This window comes from Mesoplodon densirostris, chromosome 2 (assembly GCF_025265405.1).
Source record: "Mesoplodon densirostris isolate mMesDen1 chromosome 2, mMesDen1 primary haplotype, whole genome shotgun sequence".
Taxonomy (NCBI): Eukaryota; Metazoa; Chordata; class Mammalia; order Artiodactyla; family Ziphiidae; genus Mesoplodon; species Mesoplodon densirostris.
The window spans coordinates 97,780,282-97,797,765 of NC_082662.1; the positions used below are offsets into that span (position 1 = coordinate 97,780,282).

A 17,484-nucleotide genomic window follows, 5' to 3' on the forward strand; every position below is an offset into this window, starting at 1 on the left:
AGATCCCACATGCCGCCGAGCGGCTGGGCCCGTGAGCCATGGCCGCTGAGCCTGCGCATCCGGAGCCTGTGCTCCGCAATGGGAGAGGCCACAACAGTGAGAGGCCCGCGTACCGCAAAAAACAAACAAACAAACAACTGGGGGGCAAAAGTTTATTGCTGCTGCGGGCAGTTGTTCTCCAGGGGCTGACTCAGTGATCTGGGCTGCTTCAATCTTGTGGCTACCACATCTTCACACAAGGTTTCCTCCATGATAATTGTAGCAGGGAAGAGAAAGTCTAGAGAACTGCTCAAAAGCTTGTCACTGTCTCATCCTGGAAATGACATATTACTTCTCACATTTTATTGGCTAGATCTAGTCACATGGCCCTACTGAACTGCAAGGGGATTGGGAAATGTAAACTCCCATATGCCCAAGAAGTAAAGAAGGACCAGATATTAGTGGCATCTGATAATATTTGCCACAAATGATGTGACTTGAATTCACCAGTCTGTTGACTTCTACTCCACCAGCCCTTCCAAAGGTTTCAGAAGCACTGAATTGCCTGACTGATATCCCTTTGTTTCAGGTTTCTACAGGTAACCCTGCCTGAATCAGGTGTGCGCTGGTAGCTTTCTGTCCCCTAAACTCCATCACTCTCCACGCTTCTGTGCCTCAGGAGGCTATCCTCTAACAGCTGCATCTTCCAGGTTCCTTTGCCCTCTTGCTTTGGTTGGTTTTAGATCATGCAAGGTACCAGCAGGAAATCAGAAAGCAGGAGGTGAGAGAGGTCAGGATATTTATCCCCCCTCCTTTCAACTCCCCACCAGACTATGGGTTCCTTACTCTGCAGTTCTGTAAAGAATCCTTTCATTAAAATTTCCTCATTTAAACACTTTGAGTATGATGTCTGTTTCTTGCCTGGACCTTGACTCATACACGCTGTTTAATAATCAAACCACGAGTCTAAAAAAAGAATACTAGACTCCCTTCTTTCAGTTTTACTGAAGCTGGAGATCTTTATATACTTCAAATCTGAGTAGATCATTCCTGTTTTGAAACTTCAATGGCTCCCTATTATATTCGCGGCACCACACCCCACTCTAAGTTGCAGCCAGACTGTACTTTCAGTTCCTCCTGCAGCATGGTCTCTCTTCCTCTGAGCCTTTGCACACGCGGTACCTTCTTCCTGGAGACTGCTCTCCACCCCCACTCTTGCCATTCAGACATAAGCCCAGAAAGTTTTCCACAACCCTACTTATCCTAGTTAAATGTATTGTATTCCCCCAGCAGCCTCTATTAACCCACTGTCATGTAAAGATAGAATTCAATGTTACACTGTACCACAACTGCCTGCTTACTTACCTGTGTCCTCCGATAGACCCTAAGATTCCGCACAGAGACTGCATCTTAGATCTCTAGGACTTATCAAGGTGCTTGGCACATATTAAGCACTCAGTAAATCTTGGATAGTTCCCGAATGTCATTGAAAAAGCTTGAACCCTCCTCCTCTAGCTACTGTCCTTTCTCTTTTCATTCACTGACAAAAATCAGAAAAAAAAATTTAGTCACCTACCCCTCATGACTACCTACCATTCACTTCCCAGATTGTTACCCCAAAACTGGGTTTGCCACTTGGTGGGTGTTGAGCCAAAAGACACAAAGAGAAGGAAGGATTTTTTACTTGCAGCAAGTAAGGAGAATACTGGGGATCTTTCCCAAAGCAGTATCTCCCCAACAGCAAAACTGGGGAAATTTTAAGCTAAGGGTACATGCGTATTCATGAAGGGGCTTGAACAGAGGAGAATTCAGCATAGAATTGGGGCAAAGGTGGACAGAGCCCAGGCTTTAGTTGGTCAAAGCCAGAAAAAGTCATCATTCCTTAGGTTCTGATCAGTCTGGGGTCTCAGCATGTAGTTACCATCCTCCACCTGGGTGAGGGGCCTTAGTTCCTGCAGAACTCAAAAATAAGTATCAGATTGTAATATATATCCCTTGAAGAGGAACTGGGACTCTGTTTTATTGCTGAACTATTGTTACTTGACTGCTTTCCCTTTGTCCTGCATTCCCTCACTTCCCTTAAGATCATTAATTACTGACACCTGTTCAAGGGCAACTATTGTCTCCACGCTTAGATCCCCAAATGGCTTAGGCCAAAAACGGCTTCTCTTATGTCAAGAAAACCATGCCTGGTTCTTTTTCTCCAGGGACCCCCTACCCTATCTGCTTACAAGACCATTTTAATCTTACTTTGCCATCACCTTTTATGGAGGCTTCTCTTGCCAAGATTACCGGTGACCTCCTAGGACTTCAATTTAATAGCTTCTTTTCAGTCCAAATCCTCCAGGACTGCTTCTCAGCAATACAGACTGCCCTCCTCTACTCTGCATAGATCATAGACCTACCTCTCTCTCCCCCACTCTAATTTATCTGCTTGCGTATCTGTATTATAAGCCCCTGTGTGTCTTGTTCATTTGTATTCTCTAGTCCCCAGCACAGTGCCTGGCACACAGTAGGTATTAATAAATACGAATGTTAAATGCTTAAAACTCTCTCTTTTCTTCCAGGCCATTTATCTTCCTTGATCTCCTCTTTCTCTGTTCTCATGTGCCTTCACAAGCTCCTCTTCCTCCATCTACCCATTAAATATTCTTCAGAGTAACTAATTTTTATCCATTCTTGGGACTTCAGCCGTCAGGGAAAATGCTCTAAATCCCAAATGCATATATTCAGTCGTAACCTCTCCCCTGAGCTAAGGCTGCCCTTCTCTCCCTGGATGTCTTCCAGTTCAAATAAAGGTTCATTATCGCTTCCATTTCCAACCTGCCCTCCTCCTGCTTCCAGCCGTCCAACTAGTTTTCCAAGTTACAAACCTCAAAGTCCTGTTTAACTCTTCTCACTGCCTCTTCCCCTTGTCCTGCTGGCCAACCAGCTATATTCACTACCAAACCCCCAGCTCCAAACTCCTAAACTCTGTCCCTGGGTCTTTACCTTCATTTCCTCCACCTGGAACACCTCCCCTCCCCCCACACCCCAAATCCTATTCATTCTTTGAAATTTAGAACACTGGTTAACTTCAATTAATTGCTCCTGCTTCTGAGTTCCAGACAAACTGCTTCTTCATTCTAAACGCACATGCTAGGTTTGTTTTTTAACGACAGATTTGTATATGTCTCTCACTAAATCGTACAACTCTTGAGGTCAGGGTTTTTCTGTTTTTTGCGTTTTTTAAAAATAAATCATTGGGTCTAGACAGTGACTAATATTTTAGGCGATTAAAAAAATTTTATGTGAATGAATGCGTAAATAAATGAGTGAACTGGGAACGAGAATCTCTTCAACGGCAGCCTTTCAGAGAGATTACGGAGAGGGTTATAACTCAGACCGAAAACACGAAAATTATGTAACCAAGTAGGCAATATACATGGTAACAACATACACCTACCTGCCTATAGAGGGCAGGTAATTGCTATGCATCTATGGAGACTTTATTTTTAGGCTTTTCAGTTCCCGGTATAGACAGACGAATTTTAGAAAGGAAGGTACTATTTTCATCCTGTCTGTACTCTTTTATCCGGGATGACAGAAATTAAAGAAGAAACAAGAGAAAACGCCTGTGGCAGTATAGTGCCTGAGTCCTCAACACAGTTTAATCCTCTCCTTGTTCTTCCTCGTTTTATATTAGGAGGCACATGAATTTAGAGTACCTAAAAGAAATTTTAGTTTTAGGATTTCAATTTGACGAAAACAACGTCGTGGAGATTCTGAATAACCCTATTAACCCATGACTCTCAAACCCAAGGGGAAAAAAATATCAGTGGAGGGGAAGGGGAAGAAAGGGGCGGAGCAAAACCTGAAAGAAAGACAGAGAGGAAACTGTAGAAGGAAGTTCGTTTTTGGTAGGATTTGTCTTTTTATTAACCCCTGAGAGGCGTGACGCCCTAACGCCCAGAACCTCCACGCCCGCCCTCCCGCTTCCGCCCGGCAGTGCGCTGCTGGCCGTTGCCGCTGGGGGCGCCGCCAACCCCGAGGCGTTGAGGGGGCGGCGGCAGCAGCAGCGGCGGTTCTCGGAGCTTCGCCTCCCCTCCTCCCAGACGGGCGGCGGCGGCGGCGGCTGCAAGCTGCACACCGAAAGGGCGCCCACCGCTCAGGCGAGCTGCAGCACGACCGCTCCCCGTGGGTCCGCGCAGCGGCCGCCGCCGCGCTCCGGCCGGGGCTGCCGCGAGAGGAGGCGGCGGCGGCGGCACCGGCCCCGGCCGCGCCTCCACGCGCAGCTCGCAGCCCCGGCCATGGGGCTGGGCGGGCCCGCGGCTCGGCCGAGTTGAAGCGGCGGCGCCGGCCCGGGCGCCCGTTGGGGCCGCCCCCGCACCCCTCTCGCCGGCGTCTGGCTCTCATGATGATGAAGAAGAAGAAGTTTAAGTTTAAGGTGGACTTCGAGCTCGAGGAGCTCTCCTCGGTGCCCGTCGTCAACGGGGTCCTCTTCTGCAAGATGCGGCTGCTGGACGGCGGCAGCTTCACCGCCGAGTCCCCCAGGTAACGCGCCGGCCGCTGCTCACGAGCAGCTGCGCCCTCGCCTGCCCCGCAGGGGCTTGTTGGATGGGCAGCATCTCTTTCCGTGGCCCATTTGCTCCAGGAGGGCGGCCAGCCTCGTGAGCTCTTCTTTCTCTAGGGACCCGTCTGAGATCGGTCAGGAGTGTATCGATCTGCGCCAAGTGCTTCGCAAATGGGTTCTCGGCTGGAGTAAGCCACCTGTGCTCGTGATTCCAGATGGTTCCTAGTATCTTCCCTTCCCTCCTAAATTCTCTTGGAATGGGAGCGATGGTCAGAAGGGAGAGGATGCTTCTGGTTTCTCTTTAGACCTTTCCATATTTGTGAGATGCAAAGTGGAACTTGAGCTGTTGTTAAAACAAAAATAACCCAAACTGCTCGAGTTCCAAGAGCGCCCGCTCTAAACCGAAGCCTGTGCTTTTAGCGTTTCTTCTCCGTGTTGGTTACTGGAGGGCCCTGGAGTCCAGGATGAGGCTGGGGTAGGCCTGGTCAGGCTTGAGTCAAGTGTTCCCTGGCACAGACAGGACAACAGTTTGTGCCTCATCTCAGAGCTGCGTGTCCAGTTACGCGCTAACACGCACTGAATTGCCCGTTTTGAGGTGACCACTAGTGGCTCTCAGTGGGGAGAAATTAGAACCAGAAGGAGAGCCCAGGCCCTGCTCTCATTTTGAAATGAGCCCTTGGGCTCTCTCAGGGAGTGTCGTTGGCAGGTTTCAGAATGAAGTCAGGACTGGTAGTGTTCCTTGAGTCATTTCAGGGGTATTTGTAGGTTGACAGATCTCTCCTAGGGTGAATGTTCCTTAAGAAAAGAGAAAATATGTGGAATTTTAAAAAATGAACTTTTAAGTTCCTGAGATCAAGGAATAAGGCTCATAGTTAATGCTTATTTTGCTTAGATGTGCTGTTCATGGACTTCATTTTTACCCTAAAAAATATTCTGCTTTCCTTTTATCTGTCATCCCTATTAATAATGTAAAGGAAATAATGTCCATGGGTTGTGGAATTGGGACCAGATAATTGTCCGCAGTGGCAATATTGAAGCCTATGAAAGCCAAAAAATGTAAATGTCTAGTTGGCCAAAGCAAAGGACGTATGAAGCAATACTGATTCTCAGAATTAAAAAAAAAAAAAAAGATCAGCTGAAGATAGTTTTTTAGATTAAGCTATGATGACACATCTACACAATCATTTTTAACACATTGGTAAGAGAACACTGTAACTCAGAATGGTTGAGCAAATATTGTACCAGCTCTTAAGGTGCTGAATGAAGTCCAAAGCCAATTCTTGAATGTTGTGTAGGTGCAAATGACAGTCTTACCCTGTTCTGTGGCAAAGTCCCACCCACCACTCTGGCAGTTAGACCAGCTCTCCTGGGCCAGTGGTGACACCTGGTGGTCAGGGTACTTCCCTGCTCCCTCCTTTCTCCCTCAGATTATTGGTTTGGCTTGCTTATAAATCAGTTATTCTGGTGTTGCAGACAGTCATTTATTCAGCAAATAGGTATAGGCTAAACCTTTTAAATATCATATTTAATTCTCACAGTAAGCCTATGAGGTAGGGATCCCCATTTTGTAGATGAATAAAGTGAGATTCAGCATAACTAACTTTCCTAAGGTCCCCACATCTGGTAGGTGAAATGCCAAAATTCTAATACAAGTCTCTCTAATTTCAAGCAGATTGATGCCATGTAAAGGAGAAAATTGTGTGTTGTGCTGAAGAGGGAGCTTCCCAATGGTTTTAACAAGCAAGGGGTGTAATTTGATTTGGAATTTGCAAGATTGGAAAGGAAAAAGCAGAGTATCCTGTATTAAATTTACCCCTTTTTCTTCCAACTAAAATGTGACTTTAATCAAAGTCAGTTAGGTTAAGAGTAGTGCTCTGTATAACCAGCCAAACAACACCCATAGTTTGGAGGGAAGTGGTTCATAAGAAGGAGCATGTTCCTTATTAGGTACAGGTAGTTGGTGTAAAGCTAAGACCAAGATGTTGGAATGAGGTGGGTCTGAACCTAAATCCTAGCTCCACCATGGCAAACCTGGGTTGGTTACTTAGCCTCTCCAAGCTTCCATCTATAAAACAGAAACCATCACTGGCTTATGGGGGTGTTGTGAGGATTTAGTAAGACGATGCACCTAAAACAGCTACCACAGTGCTCTGGCACCAACTGACATTTAAAAAGAAGACAAGGAGCTTGTCTGAAAGGGTTTGTTTCCTTTACATGTTATACTTAATTTTTTTCAATTTTTTTCTCCTGGCAACTATGAAAGTATTGATTTCAAAAAGATACCTCATTTTAGAAGAAAAAAGAAAGAAAACCAGAAATACCTAAGGATGTGAATTATTTAAAAATTGCATAACTTAAGGCAGAAATATAGAGAACAAACGTATGGACACCAAGGGGGGAAAGGGGAGGTGGGATGAACTGGGAGATTGGAATTGACATATATACACTAGTATGTATAAAATAGATAACTAATGAGAACCAGCTGTATAACACAGGGAACTCTACTTAGTGCTCTGTGGTGACCTAACTTGGAAGGAAATCCAAAAACGAGGCGATATATGTATACATATAGCTGATTCACTTCGCTGTACAGCAGAAACTAACACAACTTTGGTAAAGAAACTATTCTGGGATTTCCCCAGTGGTGCAGTGGATAAGAATCCACCTGCCATTGCAGGGGACACGGGTTCGATCCCTGGTCCGGGAATATCCCACATGCCGCGGAGCAGCTAGCCCGTGGGCCACAACTACTGAGCCTGCACTCTAGAGCCCGCGAGCCACAACTACTGAGTCTGCGTACTGCAACTACTGAAGCCCACACGCCTAGAGCCCATGCTCCACAACAAGAGAAGCCACCGCAATGAGAAGCCCGGGCACCGCAACGAAGAGTAGCCCCCTCTCACCGCAACTAGAGAAAGCCCATATGCAGCAACGATGACCCAACACAGCCAAAAATAAAATTAAATCTTTAAAAAAGTAAAAAAATAAAGCAACTATACCCCAATAAAAAAATTTTTTTTAAAGGCATTGAAGTTTTAAGTGTTTTTTTAAAAAATGGTATAACTTTTCATTATTGGGTACCAGTCTAGGCAGTGCATCTCTAAATAAATGCTAGATTTTAATTTTTAAAAGAATCACCTGTACCTCTCATAAATCAAATATAGTTAACACTTAAAATTTCTCCCATAAAAATATGCAATGAACTACACAGAAAAGGGTTAACTTAGCAGGCCCAAGACTGCTTTCCTGAGAAAGGCCTCTTTACAGTGTTTTTGCTGGCATCCGGGAGCCTGAATGTTCAGCACTTGCCTACAGTGAATCAAACTTTAGAGTGGCTCATTGTGCCTAGACTACAGTGTGATTTGTGCTGAATACTTTCTGGGAGTCTGGAATTTTGGCCTGTTCTAGGCAGAGGGCGCCTACGTGACCAGCCCGGAGGTGCCTATGTGGGGGGAGGGTACCCTTAGGTACTGCATCTCTAATGAGTTTCCTTGGTAGACACATGTGTTGTCACAATTTGATGTTGGAGAAATTGTGTTCTGGATGACTCCACTGAGAAAGAACTCTTGGAAGCTTGCTCTTGGTTTCTGAGGACTTTGTTCTGTGCCCCTTTCTCCTTTGCTGATTCTGCCTTGTATCGTTTTGCTATAGTACATGTACGATACATCTTAGACCTGGGTAGGACTATATGCTGAGTCCTGTGAGTCCTCCTAATGGATCACTGAACCTGGGGGTGGTTGTGGGGACCCCAATGCATGAACCTACGTAAAAGAATAATTCATTTTGTTAAAGAAAAGCCTTGGAGGTACATAGCAAATTATAAATATATTTAAATATATTTTGTTTTGTGCAAAAACTAAAGATGAAGATCATTCATTGTTTACCAAATATTGAGCATTTACCAAGTTTCTAGCTGCCTGTCAAGGGCAACAAATATAAAGGCCTATAAGGCAATTACCTCTACTTAATGAAATTAGATCATACATGGATAATTGCTTGGTGATAGGAGACAGTATAATCAGTGGGTCACACAATATGTGAGTGTTGTTGAAATTCTGAAGGTAAAGAGTTTGTTTACAGCTGTAAAGGTTACTGAAAACCACATCAGCTTTTCAGTTGTGCATGCTGGAAGGATGAAGTGGCGTTGACAAGGAAGTGTGGGTGGGAGGACTGATTGAGCAAGCTGGCAATAGGAGTTGGTGATAGATCAGCCTGACTGCTGAGAGAGTTCACGTTAAACTTCTAGCAGAAGATAGAGACATTGAATGTAATTATAAAGAATTTACTTTCCACTGCTTATAGGATAAAAGTCAATCTAATTACTCCAATAAAGATGTTAAAAAAAGTCAATCTAAGGGCTTCCCTGGTGGCGCAGTGGTTGAGAGTCCGCCTGCCAATGCAGGGGACGCAGGTTCGTGCCCCGGTCCGGGAAGATCCCACATGCCGCGGAGCGGCTGGGCCCATGAGCCATGGCCGCTGAGCCTGCGCATCCGGAGCCTGTGCTCTGCAATGGGAGAGGCCACAGCTGTGAGAGGCCCACGTACCACACACAAAAACACACACACACACACACACACACAAAAAGTCAATCTAAGATTCTTGAGCTAGGTTGTAATGTAATTAAAGTGGTATTTAAGCTGGCTGGTGGGCTGATGCTCTTTGGATTCAAATGGGGATAGATTAGAAATGAGGAGACAAATTAGGAGTCTATTAAAATAACCCAGGCAGAAGTGAATAAGAACTTGAACTTGGAGACTTCTCATGGAAGTAAGTGATGAAATGAAAATGCTATGACAGATGCCTTGATGACATGACAGAGTAAAGAAGCCAGGAAGAATCTTTGTTTTGTTTTGAAAGGGGAATATACATATCGTTGGGGAGATAAGAGGAGGTCAGTTATATGTTTAACATACTACATTTAGTGACAGGCTGATAAGCAGTTGGAGACATATTTACTGTGGATTTCTTAGCTCTGGTCTATTGTAAGTAAGCCTGCTTACTGGATTTTTCATCTAAAATTTCCTTACACCGTTTTGCCCTTTTAAAGATTATTAATGAAAATTAATCTTAGAAGGATCCAGTTTCTCATGGGAAGGTATATCCAGTGAAGATGTTAAAAAAAAAAAAGACTTAAAAGGTACTTATTTGTGTACCGTATGCTAACACATATATATGGAATCTAAAAAAAAATGGTTCTTAAGAACTTAGGGGCAGGACAGGAATAAAGACGCAGACGTAGAGAATGGATTTGAGGACACGGGGAGGGGGAAGTGTAAGCTGGGATGAAGGGAGAGAGTGGCATTGACATATATACACTACCAAATGTAAAATAGATAGCTAGTGGGAAGCAACCGAATAGCACAGGGAGACCAGCTTGGTGCTTTGTGACCACCTAGAGGGATGGGATAGGGCGGGTGGGAGGGAGACACATGAGGGAGGGGATATGGGAATATATGTCTACATATAGCTGATTCACTTTGTTATACAGCAGAAACTAACACAACGATGTGAAGCAATTATACTTCAATAAAGATGTTAAAAAAAGGTATTTATATGTAATAAATGTTATTAAAAAGGTCAGATTTTTACATACGATAGTTAAAACACTCAGAAAATACATTGTACGATTATAATAATCTCATAAACTGAAGCCAAATTATTGCCTAATAAAATATTTTTGAAGACCTTTCAAAATGACAGAATGTTACATTAAAATCTTTTCAGAGCACTCTTCCTTTGTAAAAGCATTCAAATCACTTTAGAGGTTTACTAAGACTATCAGAACAAGTTTAATAATTTTGGGTCTGCTTTAATAAAGAAATATAATGGGAAAATTTTCCTGTATTTTTTTAGAATTTCCAAGTTTGCTTTATTTTTTTCATCTTTTTTTGTGCTCATAGCTAAATACTTTTCTAAGTTTCACATGAGCTTGTGGCAGAAAACCACATGTGAATTCAGGGAGTATCTGGGAAGCTTATGAGCATATCTGTGTTGGATCTTTTACTTTGTAAACAAGTTGAAGGCATTTTTTCTCTTTGGCCAGAGTATCTTCATGTTTTCAAGATTTTAGTTCACTGCACACTGTGTACTTCTTTTTAGTAACTTTTTTCCTTATTGCAAAAATAACACATATTTATGTGGAAAACTTACAAAATAGAAAAGCAAAAAGAACAGAAATTGCATATAAATGAACCAGCTAGAGATAATCACTTATTATTTTGATGTATAACCTTGGAGGCTTTATTGATCTGTACACACACATATATATACACAAACACCCTCCACACACACTTATCACATACTTTTTAAAAAAAACTAAAGTGGGATCATACTATACTTATTTTTTTTATTTAATGTATCTTCCCATATCATTAAGTATTCAATTACAGACTTATTTTTAATAGATGCATACCATTCCATTGTATGGATTTCCATGGTTTGCTGAACAAAGCCCCTTTTGAAATAGTCTTTCTTCTTTGCTTTCTTTTTTATTAACATTTTTATAAACACACTAAATTGAGCATCCTTAAAGATGTGCACATCATTGTTATTTTTTTAGGATTCACACTTAGAAATGGAATTATTGAGTCAAAGGGCGGTTTTAAGGCTTTTGATATATGTATATTATTAACTTGCCCTTTGATACATTAAATTGACTTTTTTAAGATGAAAACATTACTAATAAGTAGCAAATACAAAAAATAATGCTATTTGACCATATGGCACAAAATTATTTATACCCTGACCAGAAATGAGGTCATCTATTCACATTATTATAATAGCTATGAAAATGGTAGCTAACACTTAATTGAGCTAGTACTTTTTAAAAAGTAGATAGCACTTTGCCCATGTGTCAGGAACTTTTCTAAGCCTTTACAGCCTCAAAATAATCCTAGGAGGAAGGTATTATTATTACATTATCACTATTATTACTACTGCTATTACTCTCATTTTATACCTGAGGAAACAGAAGCCCAAAGAGGTGCTGAAAGTTAACACAGCTAGTAAGTGGCAGGGCAGGGAGGCAGTCTGGCTCCAGGGTATGCTCTTAATCACAAAACTCTGTTGCCGCTCAAATTTTGTTACATGTTTTCTCATTCTTATGTTTTAACAAAACAGTAGATAAATATATATAGCATGGCTTTTTCTGAATGCTAGTCTCAGAAAACTGGTTCCAGTGTGTGACACCACTAAACAAGTCATTAGACCTGGCCCCTTTAGATTTGCCCAAAGTTATTGTATATGAAAGATGAGAAACATAGTACTCATGCACGTACTGTTTTTTTCAAGGTGTGACTTTCCAGTTGTAAGTCCTCAAAATTGTTTCATTACTAGATTGTTGTACCTTGTAAAACTGTTATTAATGCCATTTTCCACTAGTAAGTTAATAGTCACTATTGTATGTCTAAGCCTTGTACACTAGGCAGTTTATAAATATTTATTGAAAGCATGCAGATATTTGGAGAAAGGATCTGTTGTAGCTTTGCTAAGAATGGCAAATACACAGAGATTCCCAAATTAAACACATGGGGAAGTCATATGGGGAAGTATATGCTGTTCTATGTACACAGCTTATAAAGAATTAATGTTCAATTTGGGGTGTCAGCCTTTGAGGGATATTATCAAGTAGAGATCCAGGGAACTGTATTAAGATTCTGAGGAATCCCGAATTGTGTTCGTAACAGGAGACTGGGGTGAGTCTCAAGGGAAGACGATGGTGTTCAAATACTAAAAATTGAGCATGTATACATGTATATTTTACATTCCTAATTTTATGTATTACAAAATCCTTTTTATAGATGTGTTACCTCCTGTTGGGTTAGGATATAGATCAAGTTCTGTAACACAGATATTTGAAAAATAACAAGTGGCTTAAACTAGGTAGAAATTTATTTCTCTCACATATAAAGCCCAAGCTGATGTGGTGGCTCTGACCCCTCAGGTTATCAGGGGCCCTGACTCTTTATCTGGTTGCTCTGTTATGCCCAACCAGATATTTTTTCTCATCCCCGGGGACTAAGTTGGCTCACCCCACGTCTGAATTCCAGCCACTGGGAAGGAGGAAAGGGGAAGGGGAGGCCCTTTTTGCTCACAGCCTGTTGACCAGAACTTGAGCACTAGGACACATCCAGCCCCAAGGAAGGATGAGAAATGTTGTCTTTGCTGGGTGTCCATGTGCCCAGCAAAAGAGTCAATTACGATAAAGAGAAGGGGAAGACGGTTATCAGAGGACAGTTAGCCTCTGCCACTCCTCTCTTTTAGAGAAGAGAAAGTTGATCTGCAGAAAAGCAACACAGGTTGTTCAAGATCACACGTCAATTAAATGAAAGATATTTGAAAGACTGTCCCATAAAGAGCGAATAGACTTATGCTGGGTACATCAGAGAAGAGAACAGGACCAGTGGGGAAATGTTAAAGATGGCATGTTTCTATTCAATATAATAACAGAAAAGATAATCTGTAACATTTAAAAGAAGACGGTAGTTGGTGAATAGGCTACCTTGTCCATTTGTCAGCAATGTTATCCTTCATTAGAAGGATGGGTGACCTAGGTGATTCTTAAGGCCCTTGCTAACTCTAGGTTTTCTATGATTAAGCTTTCAATTTTATTTCCTAATACTGCTCTTTCTAAACCTCCCATTTTAGCCAAGACTGGTCAGTTTATATTAGCCAAATATGTGTGCATTTCTGTCTCCTTGGTACTCTATTTCCACCTCTTCTTTACCATTCTTTTGGTTGATTGAAATTCCAAGCATTCTTCAAGATCTAGAGCAAATGTCTCATCAGCTTTATGCCCACATCTGTCCCAGCCTACAATCCACCCACTGCTTTCCTCCAACACTTACTTCATATACTATGTCCTTAATAAATATTCATTGTTTGTTGAATGAACGAAATCTTTTTTCATCGCCCTACTATGATTTCACCTCTTACTCAATTCCTGTACTTCTTGTTTCTACCATTCATTTCACCCAAATTTGTTCTTTTAATTACCTATAAAAATTTTCCATGCAGTGTAAAATTTACAGTAGTAGAAATAAATACAAGAAAAGGTAGGAAGAAGTGTTTAACTGTTTTTTTTAAATTTTTTTTGGAAGGGGTGGGTCAGGGGAAGTGTCATGGAAGATAATTTTTTAGCAAGGTTTCGAAAAAAGTCTAGCTGGAGAAGGAGATGGAACAGTAGAAGGAACAGTACACACAGCGGCAAGGAACAGCAGCATGGTGTGTGCTGGAAGTACCGTGAGTATAGTGGTGTATTACTGCCGCCACATAAAGAGCAGCAGAGAGTGGTCATTTCACGGAGTCTGGGCTTGCTTGGATACTCAAGCATCTAGGGAACAAAGAGCAAAGGAGTGACTTATGCAAAGTTAGTAGGTTAGCTTAGGTAGGGCTGGAATTTTAGAGAATTCTCATCTGATGACCTTAGCTTTCTCAGTAGGAGCCAAAAAAGATGAAGTGATGGATATGAGGATAATGATAAAAAATCAGAAAAGCTTCTATAAGGAATGAGAGAAGCAGCTGACCAAAGACAAGGCCTAACTGAAATTTAGAACATGAATTTTAGTGAGGGCAGCATGCATTTTCCTGCATCTTTCTCTAGAGAAAGTCTAGAGAGTAGGCAAGGTCCAGGGTATAGGTGTTACTGAAATGGTATGAGGATAGGCATAGGGCAAAGAACTCTGGGTCTAGGGTGTTAGGTTATTTGCACAGTGTTAAAATAGCCAGTATGATTGCAGGTGTTGGAATGAAGAGAGAGAGAGAAAGAGAGAGAGAGGGAAAGGTACTTCTGTGTGACATTAATTAGGAGAAGAAGAGTGTGACATAGCCATATGTCATGTGCCTCAAGCTGAAAGTAAAAGAGGTAACAGCCTGTAAGTGGCACTGAGGAGTTAGGAAAATGCTATCGCTGCCTCCTGTGGAAGATGGGAGTGGAGAACACTACCCCCTATAGAGCTTCAACACAAGTAGTGTGCTCACGAGCTAGCCAGGTTTCACTTAGGCAGTGAGTAGACTGTTAGGTGAGGAGGTTGAGAAGGTAGAGTTTGTTCAACCCTGGAACCAGGGTTTCAGGTGGTGTGGTAGAATGAGTTGGGAAAGAGAGCAGCAACAGAAGAATGAATCAGGGTGAGGAAGAAAAGAACTGTAGGAAAGAGCAGTCTGGAGATTCAGGGAGAATAGGTGACCAGGACTTGCGCTATCGTCTTTTCCTGTGGATTACAGGGATGAAGAGTATACATACAACTGAATGGCCTTAAGATTTCTAATACGGATATAAAACAAGTTAGTGTCATATCTAAGGCCCAGGTAATACAAAACAGGTTCTCCAGCTGCTACTTCTAGGAGAGCAAGAATGAGATCATGTTAAGTCGTGCCTTTCACTTCCTAGGAGTCCTTGCCTCCTTTTATTGGCTGTGTCTCTTTCTGTCTCACACCCTCCACCTACAAATTTAATCTTCATCCTCACTAATCTTTTCACACTCATTTTGGAGAACAAAATATTTCTCTTTCTGTTCAGTGCCAACCCATTTCCCTATCTTTGATCCCATATCCACCTAACTTCCCTTTCTCTCTCTGTACAGTTCTGATCCAAACTTTATGAAAGAATGATCTGCATTTGCTGTCTCTTATTAAACATTCCTCCTCTCCCCTCAAACTCATACTCTGACCTCCACCCCACCACTCAGTGGAAACTGTCCTTGCTCATATCATCAGCCATTCTAATAGCTAGTCATTATTTTCTCATTTGTGCCTTTGTGCTCTATTCAGAATTCTGTGATCATTACCTGTTTCTTGAAACTTGCCTATCTTGGCTTCCAAGAACTTTTTTCTCCACTTTACCCTCCCACTTCTCTGATTCCTTCACTGAATTCTCTGAGGGCACTTCTACCCACCCTCTCTCCCCCCCTTTTTTTTTTAAATAAACTTTACTTTTAGAGCAGTATTAGGTTAGCAGCAAAATTGAATGCAAGCACAGAGAGTTCCCATGTACCCCTGCCTGTGTGAGTGTACACACACACACACACAGAGCCTCCCCTGCTATTAACATCCCACACCAGAGTGGTACATTTGCTACAGTTGATGAACCTACATTGACACATCATCATCACCCAAAGTCTGTGGTTTGCATTAGGGTTCACTCTTGGTGTTGTATATCCTATAGGCTGTGACAAATGTATAATGACGTGTACCCACCATTATAATGTTATACAGAATAGTTTCAGTGCCATAAAAATCTTCTGGGTGCAACTTATTCACCCCTCCCTCCCCCTAACCCCAGGCAACTACTGTTCTTTTTACTGTCTCCATAGTTTTGCCTTTTCTACAATGTCATATAGTTGGAATCATACAGTAGGTAGCCATATTCTGTAGATAGTCTTCTTTCACTTAGTAATATACATTTAGGTTTCTCCCATGTCTTCATGGCTTGATAGCTCATTTCTTTTTCACACTGAATAATATTCTGTTATCTGGATGTACCATACTTTATCCATTCACCTACCAGTCACTGTGTGATTCCACTTATATGTGCTACCTAGAGTGGTCAAATTCACAGAGATAGAAAGTAAAATGATGGTTGCCAGGGGCTGAGGGGAGGGAGCATTGGGGAGTTGTTGTTTAGTGGGTACAGAGTTTCAGTTTTACAATATGAAAGGGGTTCTTAGAGATTTGGTGAACAACAATATGAATGTACTTGAAGCTGTTGAACTGTGCACTTGAAAATGGCTAAGATAGTAAATTTTGTTATATTTTTCCACAATTATTAAAAATGAATAAATATCTTACACTCTTCCCCCAATTTTTATTAGGCCAATCCAATTATTTACATGTTAATATATTCAAGTAAAGTGAATTAGTATTAAAAAGAAAGTTTTCTCTCTTTTTTAAAAAATTTATTTATTTTATTTATTTTATTTTTGGCTGCATTGGGTCTTTGTTGCTGTGACAGGCTTTCCCTAGTTGCGGTGAGCGGGGGCTACTCTTCATTGCAGTGCGAGGGCTTCTCATTGCCGTGGCTTCTCTTGTTGCGGAGCATGGGCCCTAGGCGCACAGGCTTCAGTAGTTGTGGCACTGGGGCTCAGTAGTTGTGGCTTGCAGGCTCTAGAGCGCAGGCTTAGTAGTTGTGGCGCATGGGCTTAGTTGCTCCGTAGCATGTGGGATCTTCCCGGACCAGGGCTCAAGCCCGTGTTCCCTGCATTGTCAGGCGGATTCTTAACCACTGTGCCACCAGGGAAGTCCTGAAAGTTTTCTTTTTTTTTAACTTCGTAATTTAGAGACATTTTGCCCTGAATTTTCTGCAAATTGAGGGCAAAATGAGCATTGATGAGTCTGTTCAGTCATTCTACCAACTAATATGATTTAACAAAATATAGACATATTGGCTTATTTGGTAATTAATTTTTATTTAACAGTTTTAAGAAAGTCCCTCTTTTCCCCCCTACTTGTGTTTCTGCTTATTTAAGTCATTATTTTTGCTCATTATATGTCTTGAGATATATCTTATTTGTTGCTCATCAACAAATGTCAGCATTTATTGATAAAATTATCTCTAGTTTATCTTTTATTAAGTATAGTACCTTGAAGATAAGTTTGTTCTGTGAAAATAGTATGTATGATGCTTACTTACATCTTTTGCATGAGCTCTTTTCATCATCTCAAACGATATATTCTTCACAATAATCATTACTGTAAAAACTGGTATCAAATATAATTTTTACCATCCAGGAACCTGCACTTTATTGGGAGATACTGACATATATTGTTAAATGCAATATAGGGCAGAGTGACAAAGGCTATATATAGTAAGTGTACAAATAAAATTGTTACGGCAGTTGAAAGGAGGAATGGAGCTATTAATTCTGAGAAAGTAGGGAAGACTCCTTAGAAGAGGCGGCATGAGAGCTGAGCTTTGAAGGATTAGTAGGATTTAACCAGTAGGGGGGAAATGGGATGAA

The 17,484-nt window shown here is 41.7% G+C and overlaps 1 protein-coding gene across 1 annotated transcript in view; it reads left to right on the plus strand.

The window, feature by feature from the left end:
- Positions 1–4,294: 4,294 nt before the first annotated feature.
- The window catches only part of EEIG2 (EEIG family member 2), a 110,152-nt gene continuing 96,962 nt past the window's right edge, over positions 4,295–17,484 (plus strand). Inside the window, exon 1 of the mRNA XM_060085982.1 lies at positions 4,295–4,512. Within this exon, the coding sequence (XP_059941965.1) occupies positions 4,373–4,512 (140 nt within the window). The 5' untranslated portion in view covers positions 4,295–4,372. The remainder of the gene's footprint in view (positions 4,513–17,484) is intronic.